Below are 19,794 nucleotides of genomic sequence, written 5' to 3'. Positions count from 1 at the left end.
GATCTTTTTTTGTATTTGCCATCTGCTTCTTGCATGAAACACAATGAAGAAAACTATGTGTACATTATTGTGTAAGTCTCCATGATACTTATTTTTAGAGAGCTATTTTTGAGCTAGCTAATAAGTAGCTTTTTGCATGTGATGCTTTATGAGGGAACCAGTATGGTTCAGGGCAGAATGAATGCAACATGCTTGCACAAATCCATGATGACAATCTATCTATCCAGGCTAACACAGGATATTCCTCAGGATTGTGTCCAGTCCTATCGATGCATAAGCTGTCTTTGAAGTTAAGTGGTGGAACACAGATACCCTCCTTCCATGGTGAATGTCCTGATGGCTACGCTATAAAATGCAAGCTCATTTTTGCTCTTTGTCTGATCTGGTGACTTTTAAAATCTTTTCTCTGTATTAGGCCACTTTCTACCCATCCTCCTGATGTATCAATTTTAGAACTCAGTAGTCCAAGAGCAAGGAAGTCTCAAATATAACAGGAGTTTATACCAGCAGGTGGTTGGTAGAAATATTTCAAAATGTCTATCAGAATAAGTGCTGCTCTGGACGCGGGCAGAAGTGGTCTCAGTTTCCACCAGTTTCTAGGTGGGATTCTGGGTGGGTCTTAGATGGACCTACCTGCAAGAAGGGCACCACCTTCCACACACAGCTGGAAAAAAGCTTTAGTCATCTGAGCATGTTAAGGGCCAAAACAAATTATGAAAATGTGATTTATAAATCCCCCAAAGTTACTGAGTAGCTGAGCAGAGAATTTCAGGAGCAAAAGCTTGATTTAAGCCATCTGCATGACTTTCGATAGTAAAGTCCATGCAACCATTCAGCTGCTGCTGAACAACCAGGAACATCCTTTCCAACGTTCTCTGCTCAGGCTGTTTTCCAGTCTCTCTGCAGCCCTTGGGAGTGAGGGTCTAAGACTAAGAGTTACACTCCTTTTTTTTACACAAGGCTATAATTAGCCTGCCCAGTGCACGCACAGCTTAAACGTAAAATAACCATAAAAGAGTAGCACAGAGATCCCCTGCGCAGAACAAAGACTTCTTCTTGTCTTTCTGCTAATCACTGCTGTGTGACAAACTTTTTATAGCTCTTAATGTCTTTAAGTTTACTACTCAATTTTCACTTCAATAGAACACATTTACAAACTATTTTGCAAAGCATAGTGGCTTCAACAAATGACTCACTGATAATTACTGTCATAGAAGAGCCAACTGCTCAGTATTTTAATACGTATTTTACTATTCTTAGTTGTGGCTGTAAAAATCGTTCGTGTGGTGTTTGCTCTCCCCATCATCCCTCAAAGCACAACGTCATAGAATACGGTGTGCCTCAGTGTCTGTCTGTCTTCCGTGGTCAAGTGTACTCAAGTGTTTCAAGCATTTTGGTGAAAATTGAGGGAGATACATTTCTTATAGATTTAGCGCTGTCACTTAAGTAAGGATTACTCACAAATGTAAATCATCAAACTCAGTAGGATGACTAATGTGAGCAAAGATTAAATGGCAAGACCAAGTCTCAAATGTATATAAGAAATGACTGCCAAAAAACATCCCACTGCTTTCTTTACACATCTCTCACCTTGGAGTATGACAAATGAAACAGAGAAGTAGATGACTGGAACAGTGGCGGTGAACAGCGTTAGCCCCTGTCTAAAAAACTTTGCCTGAGATTTTTTACTTTCCTGTGCCTTGGCTCTGCGGGAGACCAGGCAGCGAAGTTTTTGGCTTGTATCATCATTCTTGTATAATCTCATTTAGATGACTAATTGAGCCAGGCTTGTGTTAACTGACATTTGAGTAACTTTTATGCAAGTTAATTTCATTTGTTGCTGTTCACAGTCATCACATTTGCTTTTGCACTTTTGTGTCATGTGGAGGTTATGAATGACCCATCAATCTTAAGTTGGCTGTTGCAGTGTAAATAGTATCACACAAATTTTCTTTCTTTAGTCCGTGCACTTATTGTGCAATTTTTGGTGTTTCTTCACATTTAACAGCGCCAGTAAACATTGCCTCACTTATGTCTGCCTAAGTTACAATGTGAACATCTATTTCTCTTGGGTTTGCTTTTAGCAAGGGTACATTACAGCACAAATATTTTTCCAGTACAGTTTCCACAAATGTTCCCAGATGCACGGAAATATTTTGATTAGTACTTTGAACTGTAGTCAAATGACTTGCCTTTTTCTTTAATGTATTTTATTTCTGGCTTAGATCTTTATAAAATCACAGTATCATCTATTCTATAGAACTTTCACTACTACTCATCTTGAGCAGGAAGCCCTGAAGGACTTGGTTAGTGTTAAATGCTTTTGAGCACAGATCACATCAAATGTATGAGAAGACTGGTGAATATGGTGTAGTCTGATTGCATTGTTATATAGCAAAGCTCCTACAGCTATAAAGAATGTAAAGCAGGGAAGCCAAGGGTTATGGCACAAGTTGCAGTATTTCAGTGAATTCCAGGGTGTATTTTATACGTACATATGTGTATATATATATATATTTCAATTAACTCCAGAGTGTATTTTATATATATATATAGTATACATATATAAATAAAGCCATCAAAACATGTTTAACATATCATGATCTTAAAAAGCATTTCATTTTTATTTCACTCCAAACTACATGTAATTTGGATTATTCTGTCCTGAATGTGAACGGTAACAAGGGTGAGGAATTAGAGCCTTTTCTCTTTGAAAGCACTGGGATTTTGCTGTTGAATTCTGCTGGCTTTGAATTCTGGGCTGGGTCAGACGCAGACCTTGCGTTACTGAAAACCCAAGAAGCACGAACACAAGAGAGTATAAAGAAGCCAGAGGATGTTAGAGATGATAGAAGGCACTGTCTGCGATATTTTTATTAATTGCTTTGTAAATGCCCCTTTGCTAGACCCTTCCCGTAGCAGTGTTACAACACGTAGGCTCAGCACCGCTCATTAAGTGAAAATCAGAGACGGTGTTAAGAGGGCTGCCGTTGTGTACTGATACATACAGACGAATCCATCAGGGGTTGGAGTGCATATATTGCTGTCCAGAAGCCAGGATAAATCCCGGCACGCTGAAGGCAGCTAGGAGTGTAGCTCAAGACCTGCGTGCCCTACTTCATCCCTCCAGGAGACGGGCCAGCGGAGGTGGGCACTCACAGAACCGTTCTCTTCTCGGAGTTTTTCCTCAAGTCCGCGGACTCCCTTTGTGCAGACAGCTGGCAGCGGCTCTCAACCGTGGGATTTATTTTTCCTGTACCTCAGGAGAGCAGGAAAGAAACCGCGCTGAACGCGTCCCTTCAGCCGCACCAGCGCTCTGCCCCCTGCCTCGCCGTACCCCCGGCTGTGCCCACCGAGGGTCACCACTTAAACACCGCCTCCAGCTTCGGCCGGGCTCCGCCACCAGGTACCGGGGGCGCCGAGCCCCTCACACCCGAGCCCCCCCTCCCCTCCTTCACCACACGGCGGCGCCGCCCATGCCGCGGGCCGAGCCCCCCCTTACCCCCCCCGCCGGGCCGTTACGTAACCGCCGTCGCCCCCCGCGCGCGCCGCCGCCGCCACCGCCGCCGCCCCCCGTCCCGGCGGCGGTTATGCAATGCGCAGCACACAGCCCTACTGTAAGCGCGCCCCGCCCCGCCCCGCCCCGCCCCCTGCCCGGCCCCCCATTGGCCGCCCCCCGGCGGCTGGCGGCGCCGATTGGCCGCGGCGCGGCCGCCAGTCACGGCGCGGCGCGGCTGGCATGCGGGCTGCGCGCCCCGCGCGGCGCAGCGCTGACCTACTAACACACATCCCTCCGCGCCGCCGCCGCCGCCGCACGCTCGCGGGCGGGCGGGCGGGCTGAGCGGGGCGACGACGCTGCTGCTGCTGCTGCCGGTACTGGTGGTGCTGGTGCTGCTGGTGCTGCCCGCACGGCACCGCACGGAGAGGAGAGGAGCGGAGCGGAGCGGCCGCCCCGCACCGCCTCGCCCTGCACGCAAGGTAGGGAGGCGCGGCGGGCGCGTCCGAGCCGTGCTGTGCCGTGCCGAGCCGCGCCGCGAGGTACCGCGCTGTGCGGCGGCTGCCGGCCGTTACATAACCCGCAGCGCTTGCGGGGCGCGGGGTGCGGGGTGCGGGGCGCTGCCCTGCCCTGCCCTGCCCTGCCCTGCCCTGCCCTGCCCGTCCTGCCGGGGCGGGCACCCCCCGGAGGCTGCCCCGCAGCACGGCGGGGAGCGGGCGGCGCCGCGGGGTGCTGCCGGTGCGCGCTGTGCCTTTTTTTATTATTATTAATATTTTTGATTTTTTCGCGTTTTGCTTTTTTTTTTTTTTTTGGATGTGTGTGTGTGTGTGTGTGTGTGTGTTTTCGGGCGCTGCGGGGCCGGGTTCCTGGAAATGCGGCGTTATGTAACCGCGGGGATCGCCCGCAGCCGGCCCGGGGAGCGGCAGCGGCAGCGGGGCGGCAGCGCCGGGCCACAAAGAGCAGCGGGACGGGTCTGGCGCCCCGGGAAAATAAATGGAAAAAAATTAAAAAATTATATATATATATATATAAAAAGGAAAAAAACAGAAAAAGGGGAATTAAAAAAATATATATACATATATGTGTGTCTATATGTATGTATATGGGGGGTGTAGCAGCGGGGACGCGGCGCCGTGCCCGGCTCTGTCACACCGCGGGACGAGCCGTGCCCGGCGGGGCGGCCCCGTGCTCACACTCACACTCACACACACTCACTCACACTCACGCTGCCCCCGCTCCTTGCACGCGGGCGTGCCCTGCGGCTGTCCCCGCACACCCAGCCCGGCACAGCCGCGGGGCTCCCTTTTTGTTTTTTTTGGGGGGGGACCCCCGCGGCTGGGGCCGGCCCCGTTACCGGGGGCTGTGGGCGCCGTGCGTGCGGCGCAGCTGCGGGGCGCTGTGACAGGCGCCGGGGCCCGGCCGCTGCCCCCCGGCCCCCGCCCCGGGTCCGCCAGGCGGCGGCGGGCGAGGGCTGGGGGCGCTGCCGCAGCCCTTTGTTCGGGGCCGGGGCCGCGCCGAGGGAGCGGGCGGACGCCATGCGCCGCCGCCGGGCACGGAGGGGCCGAGCCGGGCCGGGCCGGGCCTGCGGAGGGGGGGGGGGAGCGGCAGACAAAGGGGGTCCGGCCGCGCCCCGCCGGCACCGCCACCGGCACCGCCACCGGGACCGGCACCGGCACCGCCCGGCCCCGCGGAGCGGCCCGGGGTGGGCCCCGCCGCCCGGGTGGGCGACGCCGAAATCGGCGTCTTTGTCACCAAAAAAAAAAAAAAAAAAAGCCGCCGAGGTGGCCGTAGGGGTGGCGGCGGCGGCAGAAAATGCCCCAGATGGGCAAAACTTTCCGGCGGGGCGGCCCCCCGGGGTGGGTGGGGGGGGGTCAAGTGCGGCGGCGCCCCGGTGTCCAGGGTCTGGGGGTTGCTGCCGTGTCAGAAGCGAGCCAGCCTGATTTCTCTTAGTTAATTAATTTATTAATTTATTTTCTCGTCCTTGTAACTTCAGCGGTTGCTCGCAGTTTCATTGTGCTCACTCCTGTGTACGTAACCCACTTTGAGTCATCCTTGCCCTCCTCGGTCATTAATTCAACCCAGGGGCTAGTTTAAAAAAAAAAAAAAAGAAAAAAAGAAAAAAATTGCATTGCTTCTGTGGTCCCCTGCTCCACCAAAATGCTGGCTTTTATCGGAAATGTGAATGAATAAGGATTCGGGTGTTGACCTAGAGACCTAATTCAAACCAGCGAGTTCAAGGATTATTGAATAAAGATCCCTAACATCACTGGCACTGGCAGATACCGCTTTAAAAGTTCTCACATTACAAATGTCTTTATTTGACTGTTGAAGTGCTAACCCTCTTTAGAACGATCTGCCTTTACTTTCCATTTTTATTTACTTTCTATTTTTATCTCGTCTTATTCTCTAAAGGGCTCTTAACTAGCTTTTATAATATCCAGCTTCCTGGATTTGACTTCAAAGCTTCAAGTTTCTGCTGTTGTGTTGTTTTTTTTTTTTTCCTCTCGTTTGTATTTTTTTTTTTAAGGAACTAATCTGAAAGGTGTCAAAAAGCTTAGAGTCTTCCCATGAGCAATATGAACTTATGTGACCTCCTCACATCTAATCTTATCCTAAGAAGGAACAGTATTTACCACGCTTTAGCTGAAATTTGTTGAACGTACATTCTTTCTGTTGCGAGTAAAGCAATGCACAGTCTACAAAAGGTATCAGCACCACGCTGCGTTTTTCAGTCCTTTATCTTGAAATAAAACTCATAAATAAAATAAACCTTTAGCTCATTTTAAATTGACTTATTTTAGTAGATAGTTATGCAAACTATGTTTATGCAATATTTTTTTTTTTCCAGACAGCAATCTTGCTGCTGTTATAACATCACTATGATGCAATAACATGAACAATAAAATCCTCTGTTTGAGTCTTATTGCACACTGTTAAGCAATGTATCTGACTCATCAGCTTAATTGACTCTTCTAGGTGACCTTGCTATGATCATTACAGCCAGTTATGAGATATAAATGTGCTTAGGATATGTAATAGAAAAAAAATGCAAATAGATGGCCAATTGCTGCAGACCGTTCTAAGACAAAATGTCAGATGATTTCTGCTACGGTATTTTACAGTGCTTGAAAAAAACTGTGTTGTTTTTTTTTTTTTTAAACAGGTGATGTAACTGTCTAATACCAATGACAAGCATGACTGTCAAAAATAGGATTGCATAAGCAAGGGCATACTTGGGCTTGATTCAAAATGTGGTAAAAGCAATGTTCTTGAAAACTTGTTGTATTAAGAGGTAGACCTGAAGTGAATTATTATTGCCCTCCTTAGACATCCTGTGTTTTTTCTTTTTTATTTTTTCTTTTCCTCATTCAACTGTTGAACTGAAATCTCATACTATGAGATTGAATCTGGCAACAGATAATACAGAAATCTGTTTTCTGCCAGATAAAAAGCTGTATTAAAAAAGTGTTTTCCTTTTTTGAGTTGTTCCATCTTAGTGTAATTATGAGTTCTGTCCTGAAGCATTAGAATAATTAAGCAGTTTTTTTATTATTATTATTATTTTTTAATTTTTTGCCACAGAGGTGTCTTCACAGCAGTATAGGTGCCAGGTGCTGCAAGACCTCCTCTTGTGAGTGGAACATCGCAGCAAAGATAATAGGAATTAGCACAGGTGGTGGTGGTCTTCCTATCTGGACCATCTTGCATGAGTGGGGCTCTGAAGTCGGCTGTTTCTGTGTTCCATTGGCAGTGCGTGGTAGACGCCAACATTTTACAAACATCGTTTATTTCGCATCTTTATACTTCAGTTACATAACAAATGCATGCTCAGGGCACCCGCTGGGATTAATTGACATAATTCTCCTGCCTTTAAATAGCACTATATAAATTTAGGTCAGCCAAAGGTCTGGTCCATGGTTGGCATTTTAAGAATACTGTTCAATAGGAGAGAGCCATTTGTTGTCAGAATAATTAACACTTGATTTTGTATTTTTTAATGGTCCTTAATTAGAACACAGATCTTATTCCCAGAACGTTGTTACTACTAAGTGATTGCTTTGTGCACTCTAGTTTTTCCTACTGTCAAATAGCTGTTGAGATGAGGAGAAGCATACTGTTACACTATTGTTGCTTCAGTTCCTGTTGTTTCTATTGGGATTTTAGTAAAATACTGCAGAGTGAAGTGATATTTAAATAAAACGTCATGATTTATATACACACATATGTACCATGTGTTGTATAAGTGTAATTAAATATTTACACAAGTAATATATACATTTCCTTTTCTTTTCAGCTTCAAAGTTTCTCATGGCTCTTTGAGTAACCTTCTAAGATTTTTGTTCCCACCAATCTATTCCCACTTATACCAGAGCAGCAAGCAGCCGGTTTAGGACAGGTTGAGCAGATCTGGTAGAAGCATGCTGTATGTCCTCCTAAGGAAATGGGAGAAAATATGGGTCATATTTGCTCCTATTAATCTTGACTGACCTTTTTGAGCAACAGCTACCTTTAATACATGTTTAGTTCCCTCCAAATAATAATTTTATTTGCATAATTTGTGTAATTTACCTTTGGGAAGCAAGCTATACATTAATGAATTAATTTGTAGTTATTAAGATAAACAGTAACTTAACTAATTTTCCTAACAACAAAAGCCTTTCATAAAAATTACATCTGACATCAGCTTTCTGGGTACAGCTTGGAAGTGGGTAATAGGAAAATGTAATACTGTTGTGAGTGCTGTGATGAGCTTTAGTCTTCTCTTTTTTTTTTTTTTTTTTGGCAGGGGGGAGAGGGATTAAAGGAGGGGAGGTTTGAAAGTGTCATAATAAATGAACGATACGTGATATTTCTATGGAATACATTGTTTAGCCATCTCCCATTACTTTCTTTCAATAAGAGAAACATTTTAGCGAAAATGGGTCATCTTGTACAAAGCTATCATCATCAGTGCTCCACTGACCTAATTACATGCTGATCCTGGAACTGTAAGCACTTAAGATGCCCGTGAAGTTGTAAGAAAAGGGAACTCTGTGCAGGAGCAATAGTTCCGTGTTGCTCCTTGCTGTTGTAATGGATTCATGCTCTGTACGAGTGTAACTATATAATAGTAATTGGCGGTAACGTTCATATCGTAAATCCGGAAAGAGGAAAACCTCTTTGTGACCGTGGATAATGTATCTATTACTGCATAAAGTGCAGTTACCTCGTTTTTTTCCAGAGAGCTTGAACTTCATTTGCTCTACGTTGCCTAGCCCCTCTTGCCCAATAATCTGTGCGAGGGATAGTACCACTGTTCCAGTGGGAGCAGCATTAAACCTTTTCTTTAATCAGAATATAATTTTACAAACTGGCCTACATAAAGGCAAGAAAAGTGATCTTGAGCAATTTGACTGGAGGTTGGAATGGAATTTAGGAGCCACATATTCAGTTCAAAAATATTTCTGAATTATGATAGACCTGGCAGGTGCAGAATCTTATGGCGTAGTTTTTGTCTGGGAAAACCAGTAGATGTAGAGTGGCTCGCAGTAGAGGTAGAGTTGTTCCAAAGTGTTCAGTTAGGTTGTGTGCCCACCACCTAAACTAATAAACGTGGTTTTGTCTCCTTCATGTGCAGTGGGGATGGTATTTTTCTGTACCTCCATAAAAATCGTGTGATAGTTAGCTAATGTATTTAAAACTCCTTGAAGATAAAAGTGTGAAGTATGTTTTTCTTTTTTTTTTCGAAGTTTGGAATGTGAACTGGTCATTTTGCTACCTTTGAGTGGGTTCTACACTAGCTTTTCAGTCGTGTAGGCACCTTTTCAGAATAAATATGAGGGAATGGTAGTAGGTTAATGAGACCTATGCAAAACATGGAAAACAACAACTAAAAACATGCAGAGACACATAGTAGTGTGAGCTCTTACTGTATTTCTGCACTTTACCATATAGTAGTTTGAATTATTTACTGAGAAGATGCTGATGGAGGTGTGGTTCTTTTTTAAAACAAGAAGCTTTGTTTAGCCTTTTTTCTGGTTTTGAAGGACAGATAAATTTTGGAGACAAATGTCTGTACAAAAGTGAAATGTATTTGAAAGCAACCAATTGCTAGAGATAGTATTTCACTTAGTTTGATAAAACTATTAGAAGAATAGAATTAAATAATAGGTTATGCCATTCTGAGATTTATTTTGAGATACCGTGCTTGGAGATAACAGGAATTATTTTGATAAATACAAATAATATACAGTTACTCTATGGGGAAGCTTACACATACATGTGGAGACCCATATGCACTCTCCAAAGTAGGGTAGTCTTATGTAATTAGATTACATGGAACAGAGACAGCCAAGACTGTAGCCCTGTCCTTCAACCTATTGAAACATTTCAATTATTACAGTGTGAATACACAAATCCCTGGGATCAGACCCTTAATGTACTATTTTGACACAATCAGACCACTTAAGTATTTCGTGAAGTCGATGGACAAATTAACTTTTCACAATTTCTGCATACGTAATTTCTTGCTTCAATAGTGTGATTTCTATAAAACAGTCTCTTTAATTCTTGGGTCTGGGATTGTATCCTACTTCTGTTCAAGCCAATGGCAAAATTGCTGTGGGAGCAAGACTGGGTCTGTAATTAAGTTAATAGGGTCGAGTGTTATTACATTGTTGAATTGGCACTCAATGCCATTAACATCAACCAACCAACCAAAAAAAATCTTTAACAGTGACTAATGTAAGGCAGTATTAAATGTTGGTTTTATAATACTTTATGAGGGAGTGATAAAGCAATTGAAAAATTAATCATAAGGGAAAATATTGGAATTTGAAATATAGTCAGAGGAGTCATTACAGTTCATTAATTTATGTGTAAATACTGATGTTTTCCAGTGGAATTATAAAATACAAGTGAAGCGAAATGGCTGTTTTTATTGAAGGCATTTTGCCATTATCATCAGATGGAATTTAATTTGTTTACAGACTCAGTATTGGGCTGATCCACATGGAGAACTATTAACAAACAGGGGCTCTTCCTCCTCTTATGTAAAGCAGCAATTCCAGTTACCGTGATAGAAGTGCTCAAGGAAAATGTGGAAAGAGTGAAGGATTTATTGTTGTTTTGCCCGTTCACTGAAGTAATGGTATTAGAAAGAACTACATAAATAGCAAATCAGTAAGACTATGTCAGTGGGTTACACTTCTGTCTTGACAGCCTTACTGATGGGCTCTGGCAGAAAGCAAAGTTGAATACTGCATGAGAAGCATCATTGTTTTGATACGCATTCATTACTTGCTGTAGACTTGTGTGCTACCTACATTCTGCCTGTTTATGCCAGGAATAATGCATATGGGAGGGAGAATGGCCAAAACAGGAGTCGTTAATGCTAAAATGGGCAGGTTGCATACTGGAACGGCCCAATCTGTAGAAGCCACCTGAATCGGGACACGAACTCCCTAGGTTGCTGGGTTTCAAGTGCGGCTCAGTGCCAGCGTTTGGCTGCTTGAGATAGTTTGGACATGCAGTTGGATTTTTTTTACTGATACATAGATGGTCCTACTGATGAACTATGCCTTAGTCTACGTTCATTTCAAAGAAAAGCAAACAATCTTTTTGCTAATTACTTTTATCTATTACTGTCATGACTGGTGTCTTTTCTGGTGTCATGGTGCTGCTGAAGTGTGATCACTCTGAGCTGAAGACTGCACAGCTAGAGGTGAATTCATACTTCTTGCCCTGAAACAGCCTTGTTTAAGGATGAAGTTGTTCCTTCTGTAGGGTGGAAATGGGATGCTGGGGTGTAAGATGAAAATGCAGTTTGTACTAAACCAGTGTAGGTATAGCTTAATTCTTCTAGAAATAAGCACAAATCCCATGTATATCACTACTTCCTTGCTACTTCTCCTGTTTCAAGTAGGTGTAAATGTTCCAGGGAAGAAAGTAATGGTATATGTGTGGGAAAGGAATTTGCAGGTGGCTTCGCGCTGTTTCACACATCCCTGAATTAGAGATAATGAGGAAACAAGTGGTAGAAGCAAAAACCTGAGCAAGGTTGAGATAAAGTAAATTGGCTACATCTTTAAAGATGAGCTTTGGGCGGTGACAAATTGCTGGTTGGCTCCAGGCGCGTCTGAGGGTCCCTGACCAATTTTATGATAGGTTTGGGCGTGTGGACAGTGCATGGGGCTACAGGGAAAGTATATGTAGTAATGAAAAAGGGCAATAAACGTCTTCTGTTAAAGAGCCATCGGGCTCATGAAGAGTCCATGTCTTGCATCCCTTCGTATATGTATGTTGGTATCCCTTTCTTAAGAGAGAATAAACATCATTTGGCTTTGAGTTTAGCGCTTGAGTGCTGTAAAATTCAGTCAGATATATTTACTTGTAAGGCCTTGAAGTTGTTTTGAAGCCTTAGCAAGAGTTGGCTGAGATGCGTGTTATGAGACAAGTGATGATTTCATAGGTATTCAGTACAGGTAGGTATTCAACTTCTGTATGTGCTTTAGCAGATGGATGCATTTCAAAAGAAACACAGAAGTTGTCAGTGATACAAATGAATACAAGGATTGCAGTGTATCAGGGTGACCCTGGATCAATAGCTGTGCATTCCTAATGCTATGGGACAGTGAAAAAAAGTCTTGGTATTTTTCTCCTTCTTTTGTAAAACCACATTGCAGAGACTGAATGTTTTACAAATGCCATAGAAACTCAGGTGACCCATCTTGGATATTTTATTTTTAAAGGCCATGTATGAAGCAATTTTTATTTATATGTATGTGTATATATGCGTGCGTGTTTATAAAGTATCAGGTTACACTACAGTTGAAACAGTTTGCATGTTAATTAAAGCACTGAAAACTTGCAGCACTGAAATGGACAGAATGACTATACAGCTTCTTCAGCAAATTAAATTATGCTGAAGTTTTGGATGTTGCTTTGTTGTGGGACATTTATTTTTTTTTTTAAACGTGATCCAGCTCCTACTTAACTTGACAGAAAATTCTTTTTGACTCCAGTTAGAATTTTGGACCAGGATCTAACTATGTAATTACTTGTGTATTAGAGTTATATTTCTGCTTTACAAACATGGCAATTTGTGGTGCTGCTTTTGCACTGAAACGTTAGAGACCGTCTTTGGTGTGGCTGGCTTCTAACTCTATTTTCCATTAAGGCTGTATTATCAAAGACAAATAGTTACATGTCAGTAATTAACTATGGATTTTGGGAAATTCTTCTTAGCTGTTCTATTAAATGTGTTAATTTTTCATGACAGAAGAGTTGGCATGGTTTGATGGAACAGAACCCAGCTTGAAACCTGAGTCTTTATGACCCTACTTAATTGTTATTACATCACTCACTCCTCTTTGCCTTCTGGAAAAGAAAAGAGAAACTGGCAGAATACAATTCATTAATTCTTTTATAACTTTCCCAACTGATAATATTAAAATCAGTTTCATTAGTCATTGTAAAAACATTCCCAATAAATGGTGACATTAATTTGAAGTTGCTGGTGGTTGTTGTTGTATGGACAAGAATCATTGCTGACCCAATAGTAAGTCCTATGAAAACAATTGGCATACTACGTTTATTTTAAAAGGAACTTGACTGACTCTGGAAAATGAGATATTGAGAAGCTGTATCTCTGGTCAAGATCAAACGATCTTATGAGAATAAAGCATTTTTGCATTAAGAAGGACTAAATAAGACATGCCAATTTAAGTGCAAAATTCAATTTTAATGATCAAAATATCTAAAGCTAAAGGGTAAGCTAGTTTTCCTTTGTTAGTGGTAAGAATTTTAGATCTAAACTTTCACTTTAACATAAACACTGTTTTCCAAAGGTGCCCATGCCTCAGTAGTATTAAACTTTACTTTGATGCAGAAAGGATATTTTTCAAATTCAAATTATGTTAGTAAATGTTAAGTCTCTAATGTATTTTTCAGTACTGGTTTTGGCGTTTTCTTAGGAAGAGACAAGACGAAATCTTATGTAACGCATTTTTTTGTCTTGTAAATTTTTTAAGAGCTAGGTATATGCCAAAATTATATGCGTATGTTTACTAGTTTGAATTGGTCTGATTGATCAAAAAGCCATTTTAAAACTACATGTGTGCGTCTATAAATCTTGTCATAAAAGTACACATATATATGTTTATATTTACGGGATATAAAAACAATAATTAAATCTTTAATAGCTTTAATGAATAGTGGTGTTATTTTAAGACAATAGAAAGCACTCCAGATTCTCTAGATCAGTTTGTTATTTTTAATCCATGAAGGACCCAAATATATAGCATTTCTAAGTCACACATCACAGCTGTTTTCAGAAGAGATGCTTTAATGTGGAAGAACAAGATACTTTCCAGTGCTGCTCATCAACATGCCTGGTGTCCTGCAGTGTCGAGTGTTAGAGATTTAAGTTTGTCAGTGATATCACGGAAAGTTCTGTGACAACGTTATGGTAGGATCAAAACCCAAATGTTTATTTTATTGATATTTTTCCCTTGGATCATGATGTATTTGTTTTGGAAGCAAATCTGCTACCTAGGTATCATGAAGTGTACAGTATCAGTTGCTTCAGTATTGAGCTTCCTTCACACTACTGTAGGATTAATAAACCAAACACTAGTCTACGCTTTTTATTAAAAATTCCTTTTGCAGTCCCCAAACCAATGATGCCTAAATAGTAATCAAATTCTCTCTCTTTTTTTTTTTTTCCAGGTTTTTTAGCGGATTCCCATTGGCTCTGCCAAGAAAATTGGATCTAGACACTTCTGTTTGAGAATATGAAACAAACAGAAGAATGTGTGTGGATTTAAAATCACTGTATTTATCAAGTTGTGGAGTGAGAAGTATTGGAGAAATAGCTTGCTCTGTCGCTCATTGTAGGTCTACAAATTGTTTCTGATGCAGCTGAGAAAAATGCAGACCCTTAAAAAGGAACACGGACCTGTTGACACAAGTAGCAATGTGGACAAAATCATGGTACTTAAGTCTACTTTAGCAGAAGTGTCTGAAGAGTTGTCCACAAATGAAGATATACTACTTACTGAAGCAAGTAGTGGAAAAAGCAAATCTTCAGCTTGCCGGAGAAAGCGTGAATTCATTCCAGATGAAAAGAAGGATGCTATGTATTGGGAGAAAAGGCGGAAAAATAATGAAGCTGCCAAAAGATCTCGTGAAAAACGACGACTGAATGACCTTGTCTTAGAGAACAAACTAATTGCACTGGGAGAGGAGAATGCCACTTTGAAGGCGGAGCTGCTTTCATTGAAGCTAAAGTTTGGTTTAATTAGTTCTGCAGCCTATGCCCAAGAGATACAGAAACTCAGCAGCTCGACAACTGTGTATTTCCAAGACTATCAAAGTTCCAAATCAAACATTAACTCATTTGTAGATGAACATGAACCGTCTATAGTTGGTAGCAGTTGTATTTCTGTCATTAAGCATTCTCCTCAAAGCTCTATGTCCGATGTGTCTGAAATGTCATCAGTAGAGCATACTCAGCCAAGTCGTATACAGAGCAGCTGCAGAAGTCCTGAAAATAAGTTCCAGATTATAAAACAGGAGCCCATGGAATTAGAGAGAGAGCCAAGAGATGACAGAGGTTCCTATAAAGCATCCATATATCCAAACTACATGGGAACTACCTTTAACGTGTACTCACATTCTCCTCCTCTCTTGCAAGTTAATAGATCCTCCAGTAATTCCCCCAGAACTTCAGAAACTGATGATGGTGTTGTTGGAAAGTCATCTGATGGAGAAGATGAGCAGCAGGTTCCGAAGGGTCCAATCCATTCCCCAGTTGAACATAAAAACGTTCGTGCAACAGTTAAAGTTCCTGAAGTGAATTCTTCAGCTTTGCCTCACAAGCTTCGAATTAAAGCCAAAGCCATGCAAGTTAAAGTGGAAGCAATGGATAATGACTATGATGCCACACAGAAATTATCATCACCTATTGATATGTCCTCAAAAAGACATTTTGAGCTTGAAAAACATGGTGCACAGAACTTGGTGCATTCTTCTCACACTCCTTTCTCGGTTCAGGTGACTAACATCCAAGACTGGTCACTCAAACCGGAACTCTGGCATCAAAAGGAACTCAATGTAAAAATTCAGAGTGGTTGCAAAACTGGAGTTGTTGAAATAAAAGACAATATCTACAATGTCTCTGAGTCCGAAAACCTGTATTTGAAGCAGGGGATAGCAAACTTATCTGCAGAGGTTGCTTCACTTAAAAGACTTATAACTACACAACAAATCTCTGCGTCAGACTCTGGTTAAGTTACTACTGAGTAAAGGCTTACTGTTTTAAAGGATGTCATTTGCAGTAGATAAATATGTTTTGTATGATGCTGAATTTTCACTGGACTTGTGACGTCATTTCACTGTAATGTTCACATAATGTCTGATTGGTGTCCTTCTGTGCACAAATTATTATGAAGACTAGGTTGTGCTATGATCACTATGCCTTGTGTATAGTCAAGTAGCCTGTACAAAGGCTGTATATAGTGAACTTTATTTTCTTTTTATTGTTCTACTATAAAGTGTGGAAGTTACCAGTTACAATAAAACATGGATTGGTGACAAACACAGGACATCTACTCCAGTTCAGTTGATTTTAAGAACTTGTAAATAAGTTGTTAATTACAAAAAAAGCAAAAAGAAAAAAAAAAGAAAAAAGAAAAAAAAAGGCTTTTTCTTACACTGTGCTCAACTTCACTTACAGGTTTGGTTTTTACAGCTTAACTTAACCAAATTACAATTTACAACACATGTAAACCTTCTGGCCACCTTTTTCCTTAACACTTTTTTTAGAGGAGAATAGAAATAAAGTGGATATTTATAAATGAAACATTAACAATTTATAGCCTTAGCCTTCTTTAACTTATTTGTTAGTATAAGTTAACCAAAAACCACACAAAGTCTGTCCTGGTAGCTCTAATATCAACAGTAACCTTCTTCTCCTTTTTTCTCAAATAAGAGAGTAATGAATTTCCTGAACGGTTTATTGTGACAAACCATTTTTTTATTTCAGTCTTATAACTTGGTGTTTTAGATGAAATTAGTTGTATTGGATTTGTGCATCTTATAAGTTTTTCAGAGCCTTGCACTGGTAGAATTAGACACCACCATCTTTGTCAAAGGGTGGTTTGTGTGTGCAAGGGGTGCAGGCACAGAAGGAATTCTGCACAAAGGCTGTGTAAAAGCATCTGTCCACCCCATGGTTCTTTTCACAACAGAGCATGGGCCACCTTCAGATGAAGGATAAGGCTCCCTGAAATGTAAACTCTGTGCTCAACTAGGCAAATACCTACGTAAGGAGCAGGCAATAGCGGTAGCAGAGTTAGAGGAGATCATCTGCTACCATGTTCCCACCATGGGAGACAACACAACTTTAAGCATGAAGTAAGACTTACCACCAATTTGGCTTCAGTTTCAATGGTTTAGCTAAGTGAACTGGAATACCCTGGCTTACTACAGGGCGTTTTGCAAGAATTTCTTAAATGTATATTAGAGAATATGTGGAGAACAGTGCAACCCAGATTCTACCCTTGCGATTTACGCAGATGATGGGTTCTTCACCTGATGACTTTGGAGTTCTTTATCTTTGAGAAAAGCCATTGAACTGTGGAGACTAGAATTGCATTATATACCCTTTGTTTGGCTTACCAAAGCCTTTCCTTTAAAAATAAAAAACAAGTTATAAATAGAGCATAGATTTGGCAGAGGTCCTTTTCATGCTAATTCCACCTTCTTTTAAAGTACTAATAAATCAGACTAACAAATAAGCACTTCCTGAAAAGGCTTTTTATTAATTGCCATGCTGTATAATAGAATCTTACCATAGACTTAAAATACTAATTAAGAAAAAATGTAGGTAGTGGTTTTTAAATTCATACTTGACTTGAGTGAGAGGAAGTTTGTCAATTTTTTGGGGATATGAAAAGGAGTCTGAGTTACTCCTCATAGCTCTGAAGCTTGGTCCAGCAGTCAAGGCAATGGCAAAACTCCCTGATGTCAGCAAGGCCAGGATTTGATGCTGTATCTTTTCAGGAGCTGATTCACAGTCATGTTCTGGGAGGACCTTGGCACAGACATCACTGGTACTTTCTGAGCTTTTTTGAGCCTTCTAACTGCTGTGCTGTATTTGTGGCATTCAGAGTTAATAAACTGTTATTCTTTTTTCATGCCTTAATAATACAATAGACCCCATAGTTGGGCTCTGTATGTATTTGGTAATTAATATAGATGACATTTCAATGTTACTGAAAATAAGCTCAGGATTATTGCATGAAATGTAAAAATTTGCATTGAATGATGGGGATATGAAACATGAGGCAGTGATTGCTACTGGCTCTTTGCTTGCTAAGTATCTTCTGTAAGCAACAACAAAATTCTTTAAATATTTTGCATATTATTTATCACATGTAATGTGTTCAAGGAGAGGACTTAAAACTCTCAGTGTTGCCATCTGTGTAAGCCTAGATCTATTGTTTTTTTTCCATTTCTTGTTACAGTTGTTTGTCATAATGGAAGAATGTTGTCCTCCTTCTAGCTCATTATATATTTTGTGTATCTGTTTTGTGCAATTAATACTTAACAGTAATGATGTAGTTAATTTGTTGAAGGATGTCATTGCAAGAAAGTTATAGCATGGAGCTTAGGAGCACAATCAGATGTTATTTATACTCCCTTTATACCTTAGTGTTATGCTTCATTTGAAGAAACAAATAAATAATTTGTCTTTTGTTCAAAACCAGAACTAATCACAACATGATTTTTTTGTACGTTCATCATATTAGTGCAACACGTACGCATTAGCAGGTGTTAATTCTCCACTTCTGCGGCAAAACTTCGTATGCTGAAGTTACTGCTGCTATGGCTGGAATTCAGAGTAGCTTGCACGAACTGAAGGTAGAAGACGAAGACGCTGGAGTGCGGGTGGTAAATACAAAGCCAGACTCTTGGCTACAGTTTCAAACTGTCCAGACGAAACTCTGGGTGGTTGAACTAAGGGTGGTGTAGCTGGCCCCTGCACCCTCCACACCCAAAGCTAGCCTGTTTTCCTTTAACACAGGTGCTATCAGGGAAGAGGACAAGTGGCACTGACTGGGGGGAGGGAGGAAATGCAGCGGGACCCTGCCACCGCTCCAGCTTTCAGCGGCTGTATGGACACACGTAGAAAGGAACAGAGGAGCTGGGGAGTCAGGTAGCTGTGTCCTTCCAGTCTGGCATTTCCTGTGTGGTAGAAAACTGCCTCCACTAAAAGGCTATCCTTGGCTGGTCTACTAGTCTCTCCATTGGGGATCAGAAGGTTTGTTAGAGCTCGTACTGGGCTTTATCTAAGCAGGTGCAAACTGGTATTGCAGCCTCTAAGCTGTAAGAACTCTTGTAAGCTCAGTGATTCACTGAGAAAACATGAAACATGCTGAAAGTGGAATCTTTCCCTTGCAAAGCAACACGGATGATTAGAAAGCAGCTGAAAACTGACTGTAGGGTCTACCTTCACATGGGAATATTAAGGAAGATCACACATGCAAAATGGAAACTCTAGCAACTTATCAGCATGAATTACTATTTTTGATAGGAACATAGGCATTAATCATGTTAGATTTGTTTGGCTAGTCCTGAATCTTGCCTGCAATAGAAACATGAAAATCTTCATGGAAAGTTTTAAGAAAAGCCAATGGCAAATAACTTGATTAACAAGGTAGGTTCTTTTTCCAGTGACATCAACTGGTGGTTAATAAATACTGTGAAGTGTAAGAGTCAGTTCCTCTGTTATATCCACCTAACTTTAGCTACCAACACAGTAATATATTATGTTCCATCAACATGTTTTGGTAGGTACAAAGATTAAATGTGGATATGCCCATATCTACACCAGTCCTATACATCATGGTTTTCTGAATCCCTTGAAACTGGCTTCAGTAAAACTTAAGTGGGGACATATATATTATAATATATATATGCATATATATATATATATGTATAATATTCTAAGATCTTATTAATAATATTCTGCATTTCCAAATATTCCCTTGTTCATGAAGAAGAGACAGGTAGCTGGTAACTCCCAATTCCTCTCCACTTAATATTCTGGATGTTTTCATTATAGCCCTTATGTTCACGTGCACAGTTTATGAGACTACATTTATTTTCTGTAGAAGTTAACAGAAATATAAAATTGCACCATAAACACATCTTTGAAGTTTTATGAAAATACCAACTTCAAAAACATCTTTTCTACTTGCTGGTATATAAATCTGGTTTTGAAAATAGGCTATATGCAATGAATTTAGCAGAAA

At 41.2% G+C, this 19,794-nt stretch overlaps 1 protein-coding gene and 1 long non-coding RNA gene across 2 annotated transcripts; one reads left to right on the top strand and one right to left on the bottom strand.

Annotated features, from left to right (window-relative positions):
* Nucleotides 1-2,846: 2,846 nt before the first annotated feature.
* LOC119714419 (uncharacterized) lies at nucleotides 2,847-3,628 on the bottom strand. Its single transcript, XR_005261626.2, has 2 exons — nucleotides 3,503-3,628; nucleotides 2,847-3,259 (listed from the first exon to the last, which is right to left on the bottom strand). It is a non-coding gene; the product is annotated as an uncharacterized lncRNA (long non-coding RNA).
* A 154-nt stretch (nucleotides 3,629-3,782) lies between these two features.
* Nucleotides 3,783-18,248, top strand: NFIL3 (nuclear factor, interleukin 3 regulated). The gene is made up of 2 exons (XM_027446249.3): nucleotides 3,783-3,978; nucleotides 14,204-18,248. The coding sequence occupies exon 2, from the start codon at nucleotides 14,390-14,392 to the stop codon at nucleotides 15,764-15,766; it is 1,377 nt and encodes a 458-aa protein (XP_027302050.2). The 5' UTR covers nucleotides 3,783-3,978; nucleotides 14,204-14,389; the 3' UTR covers nucleotides 15,767-18,248.
* The last annotated feature ends 1,546 nt before the right edge of the window (nucleotides 18,249-19,794 follow it).

The sequence above is a fragment of the Anas platyrhynchos genome, chromosome Z (assembly GCF_047663525.1).
Source record: "Anas platyrhynchos isolate ZD024472 breed Pekin duck chromosome Z, IASCAAS_PekinDuck_T2T, whole genome shotgun sequence".
Lineage (NCBI taxonomy): Eukaryota > Metazoa > Chordata > Aves > Anseriformes > Anatidae > Anas > Anas platyrhynchos.
This window is presented reverse-complemented; position numbering and strand designations above follow the sequence as displayed.